The sequence below is a fragment of the Capricornis sumatraensis genome, chromosome 23 (genome assembly GCF_032405125.1).
Source record: "Capricornis sumatraensis isolate serow.1 chromosome 23, serow.2, whole genome shotgun sequence".
Lineage (NCBI taxonomy): Eukaryota > Metazoa > Chordata > Mammalia > Artiodactyla > Bovidae > Capricornis > Capricornis sumatraensis.
The window spans coordinates 45,501,458-45,519,430 of NC_091091.1; the positions used below are offsets into that span (position 1 = coordinate 45,501,458).

A 17,973-nucleotide genomic window follows, 5' to 3' on the forward strand; every position below is an offset into this window, starting at 1 on the left:
AGAAAGTCCATAAAGCAACCGACAGACACTCTGAAAGATGGAGAAAAGTATATGGACTGGCTAGGGATCTCAGAGGGCTTCGCAGGTGGCTCAGTGATAAAGAACCTGCCTGCCAATGCAGGAGACACAGGAGACGCAGGTTTGATCCCTGGGTCTGGAAGATCTCCTGGAGGACGGCATGGCAACCCACTCCAGTACTCTTGCCTGGAGAATCCCATGGACGGAGGAGCCTGGCGGGCTACAGTCCATGGGGTAACAGTCAGACACGACTTAGTGACTAAACAACAACAGGGACCTCTGAACTCAGGGAACTGCCCAGTAGTGTGAGCCCTAGGTTTTTCCTGTTTCCTCCTTCTTTATCTTGGCCTAGGCTCTGGGGGAGGTGTCCCCACCCCCAATCTGAAAATGCAATAGTATCAGACTGAAAAAAAGAAAAGAAAAAAGGCCTGAGGAGAGCCTGTCTTTAGCTAAAAGAACAGAAGCATAAGCCAGTAAGAGATACATTGTGGCCATACCTGACCTAATTCTGCCTCCAGGTGAGACTAGAAAAAAGCCACGCCCTGCTGTCCCCACTGGGTACCACATCCTGGACATGGCCCAGGCCTGTTACCCATCCCTCCCTACAGTAACAGGCCTCATCTCTTCCCCGAACAAAGCCTGTGGATGGAACTTCCCAGTGGATTTCTTATCACCACAAAGACCAGAAGGAAGCAGGGCAACACTTTTCACATCTTGAAAGAAGAAAACAGTCAACCCAGAATTCTATATACATGGAAAATATTTTTCAGTAATGAAAGAGAAACAGACATTTTCAGGGGAAGGAAAACTAAGAGAATTTTTCACCAGCAGACCTGCTTTAACGGAATAAAAGAAGTCTTTTCAGAGAGAAAGGAAATGATAACAGAAAGAAACCTGGGACGTCAGAAGTGAAGAAGGAACAGGAGGAGGGACGGTATGAGTAGGTGCTGTAAACCATTCTCCTTAAGTTTAAAAAACGATGCTTGGTGGTTAAAAGCAAAAATGACAACATCTAAAATGGTCTCATTACATAAAGGAATGATACGGATACTGAAGGCATCCGTATCACAGAGGGAGAAGAATAAAGGGACGGGAAAGATGGTGAAGCTTTACCTTCCACTTGAAGTGATAAAATATTGATACTAGTAGACTGTGATACATTATGTACATACAATGTAATCTTTAGGGCAGCAGTTTTCAATTAGGGGTGATTGTGTCTCCTAGGAGACATCTGGCCATGTTTAGAGGGATGATTACAGATGCTATTGCCATCTACAATTGGTAGAAACCAAGATGCTGCTAAACATTCTGTGATACACAGGACAGTCTGATACAACAAAGAGTCATCCAGTCCAAAATGTCAATGATGCTGAGGCTGAGAAACTCTGCCCTAAGGCAGCCAGACAAAAAAGTACAGACAGACATATGTCATAAACACTACAGATGAATCAATAATGGAATAGGGAAAAATGTTCAACAAGCCCACAGGAAGTCAGGAAAGAGGGGCATGATAAAAACTTTAAAACGGTAGCCTTCAATTCTATCAGTAATTATATTAAAAGTAAATGGTCTGTACACACCAGTTAAAAGCCCGTGACTGACAGAACGGATGAAAAATACATGCCTCAACTCTATGCTGTTTCTCAGAAACTCATTTCAAGTAAAAAGATGGAAAGACACATTCCTTGCAAACGCCAATCAAAAAAAAAAAAAAAAACTGAGCAAATGTATTAATGTAAAATAAAACAGATTTTAGAACAAAGGCACCAGAACCAAAGAAGGACATTTGTTGCTGTTGTTTAGTTGCTAGGTCATGTCCAACTCTTTCGCGACCCCATGGACTTTAGCTAGCCAGGCTCCTCTGTCCAGGGGATTCTCCAGGCAAGGATACTGGAGTGGGTTGCCAGTTCCTTCTCCAGGGGATCTTCCTAATCCAGGGACTGAACCCAGGTCTCCCGCATCTCCTGCACTGGCAGGTGGATTCTTTACCACTGAGCTACCAGGGAAGCCCCAAATGAAGGACGTTACATGATGATAAAAGGGTCAATTCACCAAGAAGACACAGCAGTGCAGATTGGTTTGTACCACAAACATCAGAGCTTCAAAACACATGAAGTAAAAACTGATGGCTGAAAAGCGACACATTTATAGCTGGAAACTTCAACATCCCTTTCAGTAATCTATAGAACTACTAGATGGAAAAAGCTATTTTATGTATCAAATGGGCAAAGCTTTGAAATATTAATACTTAATACCAGCAACGTCATGGTGAGACAGATGCTCTGTACTAGGATGGGAACATAAGTGCATGTCAGTCTTGAAAAATATTTATATATATTCAGAGGCTTAAAATGGTTACACCATTTTCTCACCAGTGATTATATCTTTGTACTTTGCATTCGGTTTTTAATTTTGTCCCCACCTCAAGTTTCCTGTCATACAAACAGAATCTGTTACTGCCAACAGCATAAAAATGAGATTGTACACATGAAGCGTGTTATATACTCTTGCAACTGGTGCGCAGAAAGTAAATCAGTGGTAAAGATTTTTGTGAATGCTTTTTGAAGGTGAAAAATGGTAAGAAAGTATGCCCATTACCATTCCTATCTCCCAATGAGTTGGCTCTGTGCATCAGGTGGCCAAAATATCTTACTGTATTTACTATAAATGCCTGTTCTATTGGCCAAGCCGAATTATTCACAGGGCCACCTGTCACTCTCCAAAATGTCGTAGTATATCGATCGAGGGTCCCCAGCCTCTGGGATCTAATGCCTGATGATCTGAGGTGAAGGTGACATGATAATAATAGAAATTCAGTGCACAATAAATGTAAGGTGCTTGAGTCACTCGGAAGCCGTCCTCCTCACCCCTCAGCCCCAGAAAAGCTGTCCTCCATGGAACCAGACTCTGGTGCCCAAAAGGTTGCAGGCTATTGGCATAGATGACAAGTTAAATGGGCACCCTCACTATTCTGAATAGAAGAGATAAAAATAGTCCTAAGAGGACGTCCCCGGCAGTCCAGTGGTTAAGAAACTGCCTGCGACGCAGGGGACAAAGGTGTGATTCCTGGTCCGAGAAGATTCCGCATGCCTCAGAGCAACCAAGCCTGTGTGTTACAAGCACTGAGCCCACGCCCTAGCGCCCATGCTCTGCAATAAGAAGCCATCGCAGTGAGAAGCCCGAACACTGCAGCCAGAGAGAGCCTGCGTGTAGCGCCGAAGACCCCGTACAACCAAAAATAAACAGAAAATATCCCTCAGAAGAGCTAAACTATACTGCACCACAGCTGTGCCCCCAACACGGTGCTACACGCTTTCCGTGCACGGCCTCATTTACCCATCTCAGGGGCTGAATTAACTCTGTTTTATACAGGCGCTGAGAACTTAAGCAGCTTGTCCAAGTTCAGACGCTGGCAAGTAGCAGAGTCCGGATTCCAAGCACCTCCATCAGGCTAAGAGCTGAGGGCATACCTGGGCCTGCCTGAGTGCAGGGTTGGCCGGCAGGGGCCTGGCAGGGACGCAGGGCACACGAGGAGCCTGGTGCAGGGGTGGGAGTCCTCGCTGCGGGGAACTCGGCGGAGGGGCGTCGGGGGCCTTGAGGGGTCTGCTGATGTCCACGTGCTGACACGGCGGCACTCTCCGGGTGTTGTCCTGCGGGGTCAGAGCAGAGAGCCACGGTGTGACCATTACTGGGAATCCCCTGGAGGACACGCGGTGCTAACGCCTCTGCTAAAGCTGCAGGGGGAAGGGGCTGGAGGAAGGGTGAGAAATCAAGGAGTTACAGGAAAGGGAATCTATCATTATTTACGTAAACGTCAGAATTCTAACAGAAGCACCCTTCTCACTTCCAAATCTGAACCCATGGGGATGGACTTTTTTCTTGTTTTAATTTCTTTCTTGAGTGTAGTTGCTTTTCAATGTTGTGTTAGTTTCTACAGCAAGGTGAACCAGCTATACGTATACTTCCCCCCGCCGCCTTTTTAAAAATTTTCCTTCCCATTTAGCTCTGGGATCAATTTCTATTTGAATTTTTTAAAATTGGATTAATTAATTAGCAGGTAGGTGCAAGGCACCTCAGGAAATGCCAACACGTGTTAAGACACAGACCAGAAATTCAGGAAATTCCAAAGGACGTGTGAAAATGAGATGCAGTTCAATGTACACAAGGCTCAGTGTGAACCAAGGAAGGAGGAGCATCGGGGATTCTGGAAGCCAAGGTGGAGGTTGGGTCTGGGTCCGTAGAAACACTGCCCACATGGTGGCCTTGTTTTTAGTGACAGATGAGATTGGACGCAGCATGAGCCTCACATACCCTGTCCCTCCCTGCCTCCCTCTTTTATTCCTTTCCCTCTAAAAACAGCTTTACTGGGTTTAACTGACTGTTAGTTGCTGTCAATATTTAAAATGTACATTTGGTAAATTTTGATAGAGGTTCACACCCATGAAACCATCACAAGCAAAACAATGAACATACCCATCGCCGTCATCAGCTATGTCTCATTTCCACTAGTACTTTGACTTGTGAAGTCCTTCCCTCTCCTTTTCCCAGCAACTATTGATATAATTTTGGTCATTATAAATTGGTTTGCATTTTCTAGAATTTTATAAAAATGGTATCATTGTTTTTGGTCTGGCTTCTTTCACTTGGCATGATTATTTTGAGATGTATCCAAGATATTGGGTGCATCAATAGTTCATTTTGTCTTATTCTGAACAGCATCCCACTGTGTAAATATAACAAAATGTGTTTACCCTTCTACCTGATTGGTTTTTGGGTCATTTCTGGTTTTTGATACTTCAAAAATAAAGCTGCATCTTTGACTCTCACAAATAAAGCTGTTTTCCCCTCATGTCCATGGTTGGGGGTGGAAAGTGGCAATGCTTATTAGGAATGGCTTCTCTTTGGAACCCAACTCTCTACACTTTTTGGACTGAGGGAGATAAAATAGATTTTCTTTTCTGTTTTTTTTTTTTTTTTTTTTGCTTACTGAACACCTGATAATGATTCAAAAAATCATTTGTCATTTATTGACACAAACAGTTTCCTGCTACAATCTGGACTCTTGCTGAATGAGTTCAATATTCAGGAATTGTTATAGATATATCAGAAACACTTGGTGGGGGAAACTAAATATCAGAGTGAATGCTAGTCAACATTCACCAGGGCAGTAGGAAAGTTAAGAGACAGCAGGGAGCGGGAGGCCCTTTAAGGATCTAGCTCTTTGAAGCTGTGGGTTGGACAGAGCTTCCACAGTTTGTGGTTGGAGCAAAATGGGCCCAACCAAGGGCTCAGGGTAATGCTTCGAAATACCTTGGGAGTAGCTCTTAGAAATACCCTCATTGTGACTCTTAGGAATATCCTGGGAGTAACTCTTAGAAAAACCTTGTGAGTAACTCTTAGAAATACCTTATGAGTGACTCTTGGAAATACCCTCAGTGTGAGCCTTAGACACACCCTCAGTGTGAGCCTTAGACACACCCCTCAGTGTGACCCTTAGATGCACCCTCAGTAGGCCCCTTAGACACACTCTCAGTGTGCCCCTTAGATGCACCCTCAGTGGGCCCCTTAGATGCACCCTCAGTGTGCCCCTTAGACGCACCCTCAGTGGGCCCCTTAGACGCACCCTCAGTGGGCCCCTTAGATGCACCCTGGGAGTAGCAGGGAGCCACAGAAGCCCCCCTACCCAGTCCACGGCACCCTCGCACCACAGCAGGGGTCCAGCATCAGGACCGGTGGAGGGCAGGCCCAGTCCCCTCCCCTCCCCCATGGAGTCGGGCCGCCTGGGTGAAGGCGGGGAGATGACCAAGACCACGTCCCTCTGGGGATGTGGGCTCCGTGGAATCCGGCACCCTGAGCCTCTCCCAGCCCAACCGTCGCCTCAGGGAGCCTCTGTCTTCCCGAGGGGGCTGACCCAGTGCTTTTTAGGAAGAGTCTCAGGGTCGAGTCCTGCTCAATCTCTTGTTGAAACACCCGCGTCCTCACGTGCTCACTCACTCACCTCTCGCTTGTTGGAAACTCACCTTAGGTGTGCTGGAAGGTGGCGGCTTCCTCATCGGGCCTTTGCTGAGGTGGGTGAGGTGGGCCTGGCCGGGCTGGGAGCCCCTGGGGGGCCGGGAAGCGCGCACACACCTGCAAGGCAACCCCAGACACACTTACTGGGGGGCGCCACCATCTCTGCCTGACTCGACTTTCCCTGTGTTTTTCACAGTAACGCTCAAAACACAACTCACTTCTTTTAACTCAGTGTGGTAACCATGCAAGAGAAAAGATTTACTCTCTTACAGGACTAAAATATAAATACTGAGTTCTTTCCCCCAGAGCCATTATTCTGTTAAACTAAAGTTCTTGCAATGCATAGAAATACAACTTTGTGACACCTGGGAGACTTTGCATAAAGCTGGCATTTTAGCAACATCTTGGAATATATTTGGATGAAAAGCTACCCCAGCTGATAAAAATGTTTTAATATCCCATGTCTTATAAAAATTACCAAGGTTAGGGTGGGGAAAAACACACCAGTGGAATTCATCAACACCCTGCTTATTTATGTAATAAGCAGTGAATAGTTTGAGGGGAAAGTGAAAGTGGCAGCTGGTCTGGCAGAAACGTTAAAACACCAAACCGACAGAAAATCTGACCCCTTCTTTGCTAAGAAACACAATGATAGGCAGTTGGTTGACTTTTTCCAAACGCCATTTCTTGAAAAGATGACCCCAACCCAGGGTACCTTAGCTTTTCGATGGTGTTTTTTTTATCTGTAAACAGCAGTCGTATCAACGTCTTCCTTTTGAGGTAAACCACACATCCAGCAGCAAGAAGACAGAGGATGGTGACCAGAATTCCTATCGTTAAACCCTGGTTATCTGAAACAAAGCACATTCGACTCAGAGAACGAGGCAGTTATAGTGAAATACGGGGAGTATGAAATCGTGACATTTATGGCAAAACGAACTTGGAAGGAAAGACCAGAAATGCAGTGAGTAAATCCCTGAATGGTGTACGGATACATTAGCCTTACTTCAAAGGTCGTGCTTGAGGTGCAATCTGCCTCGCCATCATTCATTGCTGACAAGTCTGGAATTTGCTAAAGGGGAATATAATCTGGCAGGTGGGACCACAGCTCCGGCCACATGGGCCCCCCCAAGCATGCCAACAGCAGGGGAATGGTGGTCAGAGAGAGTAACAGGGAGCTGTCACTAGAATCCCATCAGAAGCAAAGTGAAGTGAAGTCAAAGTGTCAGTTGCTCAGTTGTGTCTGACTCTTGCGACCCCATGGGACTGTAGCCCAGCAGGCTCCTCTGTCCATGGAATTCTTCAGGCAAGAATACTGGAGTGGGTAGTCATTTCCTTCTCCAGGGGATGTTCCCAACCTAGGGATCGAATCAGGGTCTCCTGCATTGCAGGCATTTTTTTTTTTTTTTTTTTACCATTAGAGCCACCAGTGGTCCCCAAATTGAAGTCTTCCCAGCCCCAATGACACTCCTTCAATCTCTTTCCTTCTCTCATTCTTGGGGGTTGGAATCTGTTTTACTTTTGTTTTTTGAATTTTTTTAGACCAAGATCTTACTTCCGGTTATCATCAAATTGGAAGGTGAAAAAGAACATGCTGTTTAAATGAAACACCCTTGGATTTTGTTTTGTTGTGTTAGGGACTTAAAACACAGCCTGTGGGGGGCAAACCCCCGTCTCTGGGAGGATGCGGTTTACATTCTCGAAGGAAAGATCCCCTTTTCTGTGACTTGATTCCATTTTGTTTAGTACAGAGACTCTAAGATGCAGAAAGGAAGGGGAAATCAAGCCATTGAGTTGGTTTGACTGCAGCTGTGGCCAAGGGCTGTCTGTGGAGGGCTCTGGGTGCCAGGAGTTGGGGGTTCACCAGGGCTGTGGGTTCCTTGGGAGCGCAGATCTCAGTTCACCGGTCTGTTCTCCAACCAGCTGCCGGGGTCTGTGTCACTCGGTAGATGTCCCGCAGTCCTTCTGGTCTGCTGCTGATGGCCGTGGCTGCAGCTTCTGTACCCAGGCTCTCCTACCTCCGACCGGGATGTTTGGCTGGTTGGGAACCAGAGAAGCTGCTCCCACCCTGGGGGAGAAAGACTTCACACCCTGTTTCTGGACTTTGTCCTCAACTGACAAGTCCTACCAAGGATGTGTCTAAGGAAGACAATCAACATAAGACTGTCTGGATTCACTTGTTCAGTGTAACTGGAAAAGCCTTGCTCTGGTTTCCCGGCTAACATGCGCCTCTTTTGAGGCTGAGTCGGCAGTCTAGGGGCCTCTGGTTAAGGTCCTATTGTGTCTTAACACAGCTCATTAAAAAGGCTTCCCTGTCCTTCACCATCTCCCGGAACTTGCTCAAACTCATGTCCATTGAGTTGGTGATGCCCTCCAACCATCTCATCCTCTGTCTTCCTCTTCTCCTCCTGCCTTCAATCTTTCCCAGCATTAGGGTCTTTTCCAATGAGTGAGCTCTTCGCATCAGGTGGCCAAAGTATTGGAGTATAGTTTCTCAGTTCAGTTCAGTCACTCAGTCGTATCTGACTCTTTGAGACCCCATGAATCGCAGCACGCCAGACCTCCCTGTCCATCACTAACTCCTGGAGTTCACTCAAACTCATATCCATCAAGTCAGTGATGCCATCCAGCCATCTCATCCTCTGTCATCCCCTTCTCCTCCTGCCCCCAATCAGAGACTTTTCCAATGAGCCAACTCTTCACATGAGGTGGCCAAAGTACTGCAGTTTCAGCTTTAGCATCATTCCTTCCAAAGAACACCCAGGACTGATCTCCTTTAGAATGGACTGGTTGGATCTCCTTGCAGTCCAAGGGACTCTCAAGAGTCTTCTCCAACACCACAGTTCAAAAGCATTAATTCTTTGGCACTCAGCTTTCTTCACAGTCCAACTCTCACATCCATACATGACCACTGGAAAAACCATAGCCTTGACTAGACGGACCTTTGTTGGCAAAGTAATGTCTCTGCTTTTTAATATGCTATCTAGGTTGGTCATAACTTTCCTTCTAAGGGGTAAGTGTCTTTTAATTTCATGGCTGCAATCACCATCTGCAGTGATTTTGGAGTTTCTTCAAATCAAACCCCTATGTCTTCAACTGATCAGTTATTAAACACACTGACAGGAGCAGCTGGCACCTGGCAGATGCTGGAGAGATACTAGCTTCATGAACTTCTGAGCCCAGGTCACGTGGCTGGCTGCATTTAATAGGAAGACCCGTGGTGTGGCCTTTCCTGTGTAACCCTTGGCCAGCTTCTCAAGGTCCCTCTTTTGTAGGTGTTTTGGGGGGAAGAGATTAAACCTATTTCCTTTTATGAAATGATGGCAACAGCGGATGAGTTTGGCTCTTCAGTTATTTTCATTTAAAAAATATTCTTACTTCATACAGTGAAGAGTTAGCGACTCAGTGGGTTCGCCATGTTTTAGCAACTCCCAACCCTGAGACCCCCTGGTGTCCACAGCAAAAAGACACTCAGAGCATGTGGCCTGTCTCCCACCATCCTCTCCAAATCCTTGAACATCTGGCTCACTTGAATGTGGATGGAACATTCACATTCTGATGTGGCAGGGTTTCGGATGCATTAAAAATGAAAACCCTGCCGTTTTTGAACTCTTTGTGGCCAATTCAAAAATTAAGTTGCAGCTGAGAGGCCAGCCATCAAGGCGTGGACGGCAGTGAGGAACAGGGAGGCTGGGCCAGACCCAGCTTATTATCCCCTGGGATGGACGTGCGCTAAGAGACGAGACCTGGAGGCCCTTTGACCACCTGCTGCGGGGCCAGGCTGAGAGGGCGGGACCCTGGGCGCCCTTGGAAGCAGCACCGAGACTCGTTCACCTGTCAGTCCAGGGATGACCGGAAGTTCCCTTCCCTTCCTCACGACACGACACCACCTTCTCTAGATGTGCCTGCTCGGAGGGGCTCTCCTACCTGGCCCTGCAGAGCAGTGTTGTGTCTGTTGTCATGGAAATGCTGGCCAAGCCACAGCTTCAACCCTGCCCATCACTGCAGGACGTATGACTTCCTCCGTCAGCCACTGACTGACTGCCCCCGGGGCTCAGGTGGGTGCCAAGGTGGCAACACAAGTATGTTTGGGCAGTTCCTGCCCACCTCGCCCCTGACTCCCCAGCAGGGCTCATGGTGGGCTCTCTGCACCACTGGACTTGCTGCTTACACTTCAAAGGGGGCGTCACCCTGACTTGCCCCTTCACTGGCTGCCAATCTCTCAGAGAAGACGGCCCTGCACTAGGAGACCACTTATCATCTCTGGGGAGACAAAAACTGATGGTCCCAGCACAGCCGCCCTTGGCTGTGAAAGTTATTTAACTTCTCTGAGTCTCGGGTCCTTTGTACATAAAGAAAGAAGAAGAAGAATGCCCACTTTCATAAGAATTCAATTAATGCCTGCAAAATGTGAAGCCTGGTGCCCATAGGGAACAACAGCTCAGCAAAGGTGACTGCTGGGCTGGGCCCAGTTCCTTTATGAAAAGGATGGCATCTTTCTAGTAAGAGCTTTAAAAGGCACTTGACTTCACAACTCTTGGCCTCAGGAAACAAGGCTGGCCTTGATCAAGCAATCTGATCCTCCGGCCACGACGTGCACACCCGCTTGGCAGTTTGTGGTAGGATGACCTTAACTGAGAAAATGTCACAGGCTGAGTGTGTGCTCAATTGCTCAGACATGTACGAATCTCTGTGACACCATGGACTGCAGCCCGCCAGGCTCGTCTGTCCATGGGATTCTCCAGGCGAGAATACTGGAGTGGTTGCCATTTCCTTCTCCAGGGGATCTTCCTGACCCAGGGATTGAACCTGCATCTCCTGCATTGGCAGGTGGATTCTTTATCACTAGTGCCAGCTGGGAAGCCTGGAAACCTCAGCCTCTGAGCAAAGCAGAGCAAGGAGTCTCTGCAAAGATCAGGGAAAGATGAGAGAGGGTCTGGAAACAGGGGCCTCAGCCTGCATCAGGTCACCTGGGCCTGTGGAGTCCCCACTGGGCTTCCAGCTGTGTGCCCACCCGAGGGCTGGTGGGTCCTCTGTCCTGCCTGCAATGGTCCCCCAAGGGCCCGGCTTTCCGTGCCCCTCGGGAGCTCGGCCCACTCCCCGGGACGTGCTGTCACCACTCACCTGCTTGCCGGACGGGGCCACTGTCCGTGCTCCCTCCAAAGCCAAACCTGTCACAGAAGGGAGGCGCCCAGTGGGGCTCGCAGTGGCAGTTCTTCCTGTTGTTGCACACCTTTTGGGCAGCGGGGGACAAAGACACCAAGAGGGTGGCAGGGTTAGGACATGCCTCCACCTGGGGCAGCGCCAAGTCTCTGAGCCCTAACTGAGCCCCATAGCAAAGCAAAGGCCCTGTGGCAGTGCCCCCAGCACACGGAGGCAGCCAGACTCTGGACACACCACTGCGAGGATGCACCCTGCACCCAGCCCTGCACCAGCAAGTGGCTGCAAATGTAACAGAATGTGCAGCTGTTACATCAGCAGCTGCTGAGAGAAAGATGGAGACCATCAGGGCTCACTGGCTCCCTCCCACCTCTTTTCTGTCTCAATTTCCAGGTGCCTCTTTTTAGATCCAGGAAACCTTCCCAATCTGGCTGAGGTGAGAAGACCTCTCAGTAGTGAGGAAGGGACCCTGCTGCTGGGACATGAAATCCATGCCCTTGGGCATCAAGGGTCTGACAACCCCGGGCAACTTCAGACAGGGTGCTCAGGGAGGCTGGGTGACTCAGGGTCCCACAGCAGTCTGACGGCCAGGCCTCCTGCTCCCCCTGATGCCCACAAGGTACCGCCTCCCCAAAGTCTGCTCTGATTCCTTCAGCAGACACTCCGGAGGGCTGGTCCCAGCTCCTATCCCTGAGTGGTGGACACAGCCAGCAGTGAGCTGTGTCCTGGTGAAATAAGAGGATGATGGCTCTGATCCCATGGGAAAGGGCTGCCCAAGAAGGTGGGAGGGGCGGCTTTGCTCTTGGTGGACCCTGAGGCTCCACAGAGGGGCCAATGCTTGCTCACCCTGTGATCCAGGGTAGCTGATGGTGGCTGTTGCCACCTGTGATGACATTCTGATTGTTACTCGTATGTATTATTGTACACAGATCTGACTGAGCTACTACTGGAACCAGTGGAAAATAATTATGAAAACAAGAGGGAATCCTTTCTAGAAAGACAATGAGACTGAATGCTTTGGAAATGCTGGATGATGGGTAAGGCCCTAAAAAGAACTTTGGACAAATTTGGAATGGGAAGGACAACTGAAAAATGATCGGGAAAAGCTGCAGAAGAAAGGGTTCCTCATTCAGGTTGCTTGTGAGTGTCTCAGTTTCCCTTGCACTTTGAGAAGCAAACGACACATTGTGGATGGCGCGCTTTGGGTGGTTCTGTATAAGGAAGTCAGGGCTGAGCTCCCATCCTGTAGGCTTCAGCTCCACGTCAAAATACTGCTGGATGGGCCCAAATACACGCTTTTATGTTTTTAAGGCACATTAAATGTTTGGGGTGTATATCTCGTTTGTGATATTTCCCAGGTTGTGATGAATCAACCATAGTCAACATGAACAAACCCAGATACTTCCAACAAGCAGGCCAACAGTCAGGAAAGCCTGATAAGTGAGAAAGTACGTTTCTATGAAGCTCACATGAAGCAGAATTAACTGTCACTAGCTTGTCTGGAGAATCCCAGGGATGGGGGAGCCTGGTGGGCTGTCGTCTATGGGGTCACACAGAGTCGGACACGACTGAAGTGACTTAGCAGCAGCAGTGGCAGCACCGCCCAGGCTGCCTGAAATCTGAATGTCCTGCTGTTTCCCCAGAGCTCCTGTGGCTGGGGCACCACCCCTGGGATTCAGGCACTATCTCCTGCTGTGAACCACAGTCAGGGGCCCTCTGGATGGCTTGTGGCAGAGAGATTATAGCCCTGACAACTGCCACCCCCCACCCCAGAGGGGCTGCTGGTGAGCCTGGCCTTGCTAAGGAAAGGGTAGGGGCCTAGCTGTTACTTGTTCCCAAGTCAAGGCAGCTGCTCTGCCCCCAAGCAATGCGGGCCTTTCCTCTCCAATGTGTGGATGGGACGCCAGGGATGTTGGAGGGTCAGGAGTCCAGGGTCCCTGATCCAGCATTGCTACTAAGTGGCCACCCAACCTTGGACGTGTCACTACCCCGACGTGGGTCTGGACTCATCATCAGTCAGATAATGAGGCCGCACTAGATCATTCCTTCCAGCCATTAGGAAGAAGTCCACGATCCAATGAAGACATGAAAAGCCTGCATTTTATACTGACAGTCAGCTACGCTCACCAGCAACAGACCCATCTGAGGTGACGCTGCCGTCCCTCATGGTTACAGCACAAAAGTAATCTTATGCAAACCTCCATAATTCTGTGTTAGAATCATCAGCAAGTGTCTGCAAGCTTTAAAAATAGAATTTGGAGCACCATCTCTGCAGAAAAGGCTTCAGAAAAACAAATGAACCACTGGCATAGCTAATCAAGATTAATATGATTCCATTGGAAATAATTAAGCCCATCAGGAAAAATAAATTAGGTTTTGAACAATTAGAATCCTCCCCTCCCCCAAATCCTCTGAACTAAAACAACAGCCCTCTTTAGTTGAAACCCACTGTATGTGATTTCAAGAACATGTGGTCAGTATGTGCTGTCTTCTTTGTTTTAATTGCTTTTGGAAATATTTCAGTTCAGGCACATATTCTGAATGTTGGTTGTGAGAGAGACAGCTCCGTTTGCAACACTAATGAAAAACTCTTCACAAAGGAAGGTTAGTGTTAAAATTACTTTGAAGATGACAAAGTCCTTTCAAAAAAAAATCCAGAATGTCAATTTAAAAGATAATTACCACGCAATCTGATTTTCTTTGTTAAATAAAAATCCCATTTCTTATGCCATGTAAAGGTCAAAGAAAATGAATGTCTTCAGAAGAAAATACTGAGGAGACACTGCTATATTTTTACAAAGTGATGGATGGCAAAAATCCTTTACAAAGGAATGATTCAGTGCTGAGCTTAATTATGGGCTAGCTACATGAAGGCAGTTCACCTACTTACCCCCCTGCCGTGGCACTGCACCGCACACTCGTGCACACCAAAGACACTGACATTCTGACACCGACGATTCAGGCAGATCTGGAGAAGGAGGGAAGCACAGTAAATATCTATGTCCATCTACAAACACACACACGCGCGTCTGTGTATTAAAGAACAGACGAACGGATAAAGAAAACGTGCTACATAGGCACAATGGAACGCTACTCAGCCACGAAAAAGAATGAGACAATGCCATTTGCAGTGGCAAGGATGGACCCAGAAATTGTCATACTGAGTGAATCAGACAGGAAAAGACAAATATCATGCGATATCACTTATATGTGGAAACTAAAAAAAAAAGGTACAGATGAACCTACCTACCAAACAGAAATAAGGGTCACAGATGTAGAAAACAAACTAATGGTTACCAGCAGGTAAGGGTAGGGGGGGAGTGATAGTTGGGAGACTGGGTTTGACATTATACACTACTATATATAAAATAAATGACAGTAAGGACCTACTATATATATCTAGCACAGGGAACTCTACTCAACACTCTGCCATGACCTATATGGGAAAAGAATCTAAACAAGGGTGGATATACGTATATGCGTAACTGATTCACTTTGCTATACATCCGAAACCAACACAACATTGTAACTCAACTATACTCCAAGAAAAATTGAAAAACTAAAAGAAAAGGCAAAACCAATACAGTATTATAAAGTAAAATAAAGTAAAACTAAAAAGTTAAAAAAAAAAAAAAAGAAAAAGAACAGGCAAAGAAAAACTCCAGGAAGACCATCTTTCAGTGAACGCACATGGCATAATGGTGCTCTCTGCCTTGGACACAGGTTCTGATGTCCACCTCCAAATTCAGCCCGTTCCAAGTCTCACATCAGTGTGGACACTATGGGAGTCTTGTATCTTCATGGCATGTTATATGGTTTGGGGCAACTCTGAAATTATGGTAACTGATTTCCTCATGACTTTCGTTTGGAGCTTGCAATAACATCTACATATTTCAGCATTTTTGCCCCCATTTTTTCTCTACTATTAAAAGACATAGGAGAGAACAGAACAGCCTAGTCCTTCACCTGTGCCAACAGAGACTCAAAGACTCCAGGAACCCAGGATCCGAGAATCTCACAAGGGAAATAGTAAAATATGGGAACTTTCCCCAAATGCTGACTGACAAGCATTATCGTTGATGACATAAACCATCAACAGAAATGCTCAAGAGCGGAGAACAGATGCTTCCCTTGTATTTATCAAGCCTCTGCAGAGGCAGTAATTTGCTAAATGATACTGGGCTGGTTGAAAGAATGTAGTCTCATTTCAAAGGTGCATAATATACTCCAGACTCATGGGATCAGGCTCTTTATCTCCTATAGAATGTTACAAATTGGTGGAGTCAAAGGAAGAAAAGTTGAATTTTTAGATTACAGAAGCATTTTTAATCAAGTAGGACCTTCCTACGGAGAAGGCAATGGCACCCCACTCCAGTGCTCTTGCCTGGGAAATCCCATGGGCGGAGGAGCCTTGTAGGCTGCAGTCCATGGGGTCGCAAAGAGTCGGACACGACTGAGCAACTTCACTTTCACTTTTCACTTTCATGCATTGGAGAAGGAAATGGCAACCCATTCCAGTGTTCTTGCCTGGAGAATCCCAGGGACGGGGGAGCCTGGTGGGCTACCGTCTATGGGGTCGCACAGAGTCGGACACGACTGAAGTGACTTAGCAGCAGCAGCAGGACCTTCCTATGAGACATTGACCATCTGACCCCAGCAGCTTATCTAAGGCAAGATGAATGCCCTGCAAAAGAAGTGCTGGTCGAAGTGGCTCTCAGGGGTGGTGGGGTCTTGGCCAAGGGGACTGGCACATTCCTGCTGATGAAAGAAACTGTTTGGGGTTGCAATGAGCACAACAGGACCCCAGTCAGAATCACAGCGGATGGGTGCTGCCCTCCCCGCAACCCACGGGCCAGGCGCAAAGATGGCTTTCAAAGAACCGGGGCTCTGCAGGAAGGAGATCAAAGCACATTTAATTTTGCACATGAAGTGAAAAGCTCACTGATAAATTGAGTCCTTGGAATTTCAGTGTTCAGATGCACCTGGCCTTGGCTGTTCAAATCACCGTTTAAATGGTGTCATTCTAATGTCAAGACTTGAATATAAACGAATGTGTGTGATTAAGGAGATACCCAGAATGTATAATGTGTTTCGCATATCATCCTGTTTCCTTAAGGATAAAGCACTGACGGCATGTGAGGGAAGGGGGTGGGGTGGGGAGGAGGGTTCTCCTGCCCTGGGGACCCAGCTGCAGGAGCTGGCTAAGCACCTTTCCTTTCTGCTCTGTGACCTCCGGTTAGAAATGGTTTCATATTCCTTTTGAAAATGGGGCCCTAATCAAAGCATCTTCCTTCCTAAAATGTTAATTATTAACTTGCAATCATTCAGTCTGATGAGAAAGTTTAGTGGGAAAAAAAAAATCAATGTTGCAGAATGTGAAAAATCTCAATTTTTTTTTTTAATCATTGTGGACTTCATTCCTAACCTCCCTCCCCAAATATCTCAGTCTACCTTTCCCCCTTGTCTCCAAAAAACCCCCTTTGGCTTTAAGCTTATCCCATCTCCTCCCCTCTCCTGTCCCTCTGTGGGGGTCTCTGAAACTACATATGACTTCCCATTCTGTCCAGGTGAGAACAAGTCCCTCCTGTGCCAAAAACCCAGACCACATTTCCAAGAACAATATAATACGCTGCTGTGTTTCCTTCCAGAGTAATTTCCTGGCTGGAAACTCGCATAACACCCAGAGTGTAGAAAAGACTTCTTAACACTGAAGGGCTGAGAAAACAAGCTCAATTTCCCCAAATCTGCATCTCAATGGTCAGCCGAGGAGCTAGGATTTGCTTATTTATTCTTTTCCTTGTAGGTGCAAAGAACTGGATTTCGGAGGCAGCATTCTGAGAAGTGGCTTTTGAAAAACAAACCATCCCTATAACTCAGGTCTCAAACAGGACGTTTCCCAGTGGGTCCTTCCAGACTCACGTTTGTGACGCAAGGGAGCACTTGGGGCTTACTTTTCCGTCTGCGCACTTTGTGCCAGCAAGCACGAGCCCCGGGTCCGGCAAGTCATCACCCAAGTACACGTGGGTCCCGCGGCACAGAATCCGGCCTCCTTCCTGCAGGGGGATATTCGTTTCTATGGAAACAGCATTGGTACCAATGACTGGTCGGCTGGCACCTCCTTGACACTGGATTTTTCCACACTTAGCATCTCTGGAAAGGCAAGAACAGACAGTCCTCAAAGAGGGAAAGTGTGGAAGCAGCCCTAAGTGATCTGGGAGGTTCAAAGGCATGGTGTGGTCAGGACACAGACCCTTCCCTCGTACCTCATCGCGCACTTGGCAAAGGAGCTCTTGGAATCTTTGCCGCAGTTGCCGTAAGGGTCACCTGCGGAGTTGACTCTCTCAAAGCAGATCCCGGGGGCAGGTTTAGCACCTGAAACAGAAGCAAAGCAGCACTCTCACCTCCGGCAAGCTTTTGGGATAGTCTTTGAACAGCACTGGTGGCTCAGTCGGTAAAGAATCTGCCTGCAGACCAGGAGGCTTGAGTTTGATCCCTGGGTTAGGAAGATCCCCCTGAAGGAGGAAATGGCACCCCACTCCAGTATTCTTGCCTGGGAAATCCCATGGCCAGAGGAGCCTGGCAGGTTACAGTCCATGGGGTTGCAAGAGTCGCACACGACTTGGTAAACGAAACCACTGCCTGACTTTATAAAGGGAAACGGGCTCCAGTGTCCTGAGAAGTCTCACCTGGCATCTTGGCTGATGCCTGAGCCCGCTCAGCTCACAGCAGAGCTTGCGTTCCATCACTCCTCCTTCTGGAGGGCTGCTCTGCAGGCCCATGACA

At 47.6% G+C, this 17,973-nt stretch overlaps 1 protein-coding gene across 1 annotated transcript in view; it reads right to left on the minus strand.

Moving 5' to 3' along the window:
- Window positions 1-17,973, minus strand: part of ADAM12 (ADAM metallopeptidase domain 12) — a 388,314-nt gene that overhangs the window by 22,504 nt on the left and 347,837 nt on the right. The window contains exons 15-21 of the mRNA XM_068961374.1: window positions 17,454-17,562; window positions 17,142-17,340; window positions 14,081-14,158; window positions 11,155-11,263; window positions 6,746-6,881; window positions 6,039-6,147; window positions 3,489-3,668 (exon numbers count right to left, since the gene is read on the minus strand). Coding sequence (XP_068817475.1) covers window positions 3,489-3,668; window positions 6,039-6,147; window positions 6,746-6,881; window positions 11,155-11,263; window positions 14,081-14,158; window positions 17,142-17,340; window positions 17,454-17,562 — 920 coding nt within the window. The remainder of the gene's footprint in view (window positions 1-3,488; window positions 3,669-6,038; window positions 6,148-6,745; window positions 6,882-11,154; window positions 11,264-14,080; window positions 14,159-17,141; window positions 17,341-17,453; window positions 17,563-17,973) is intronic.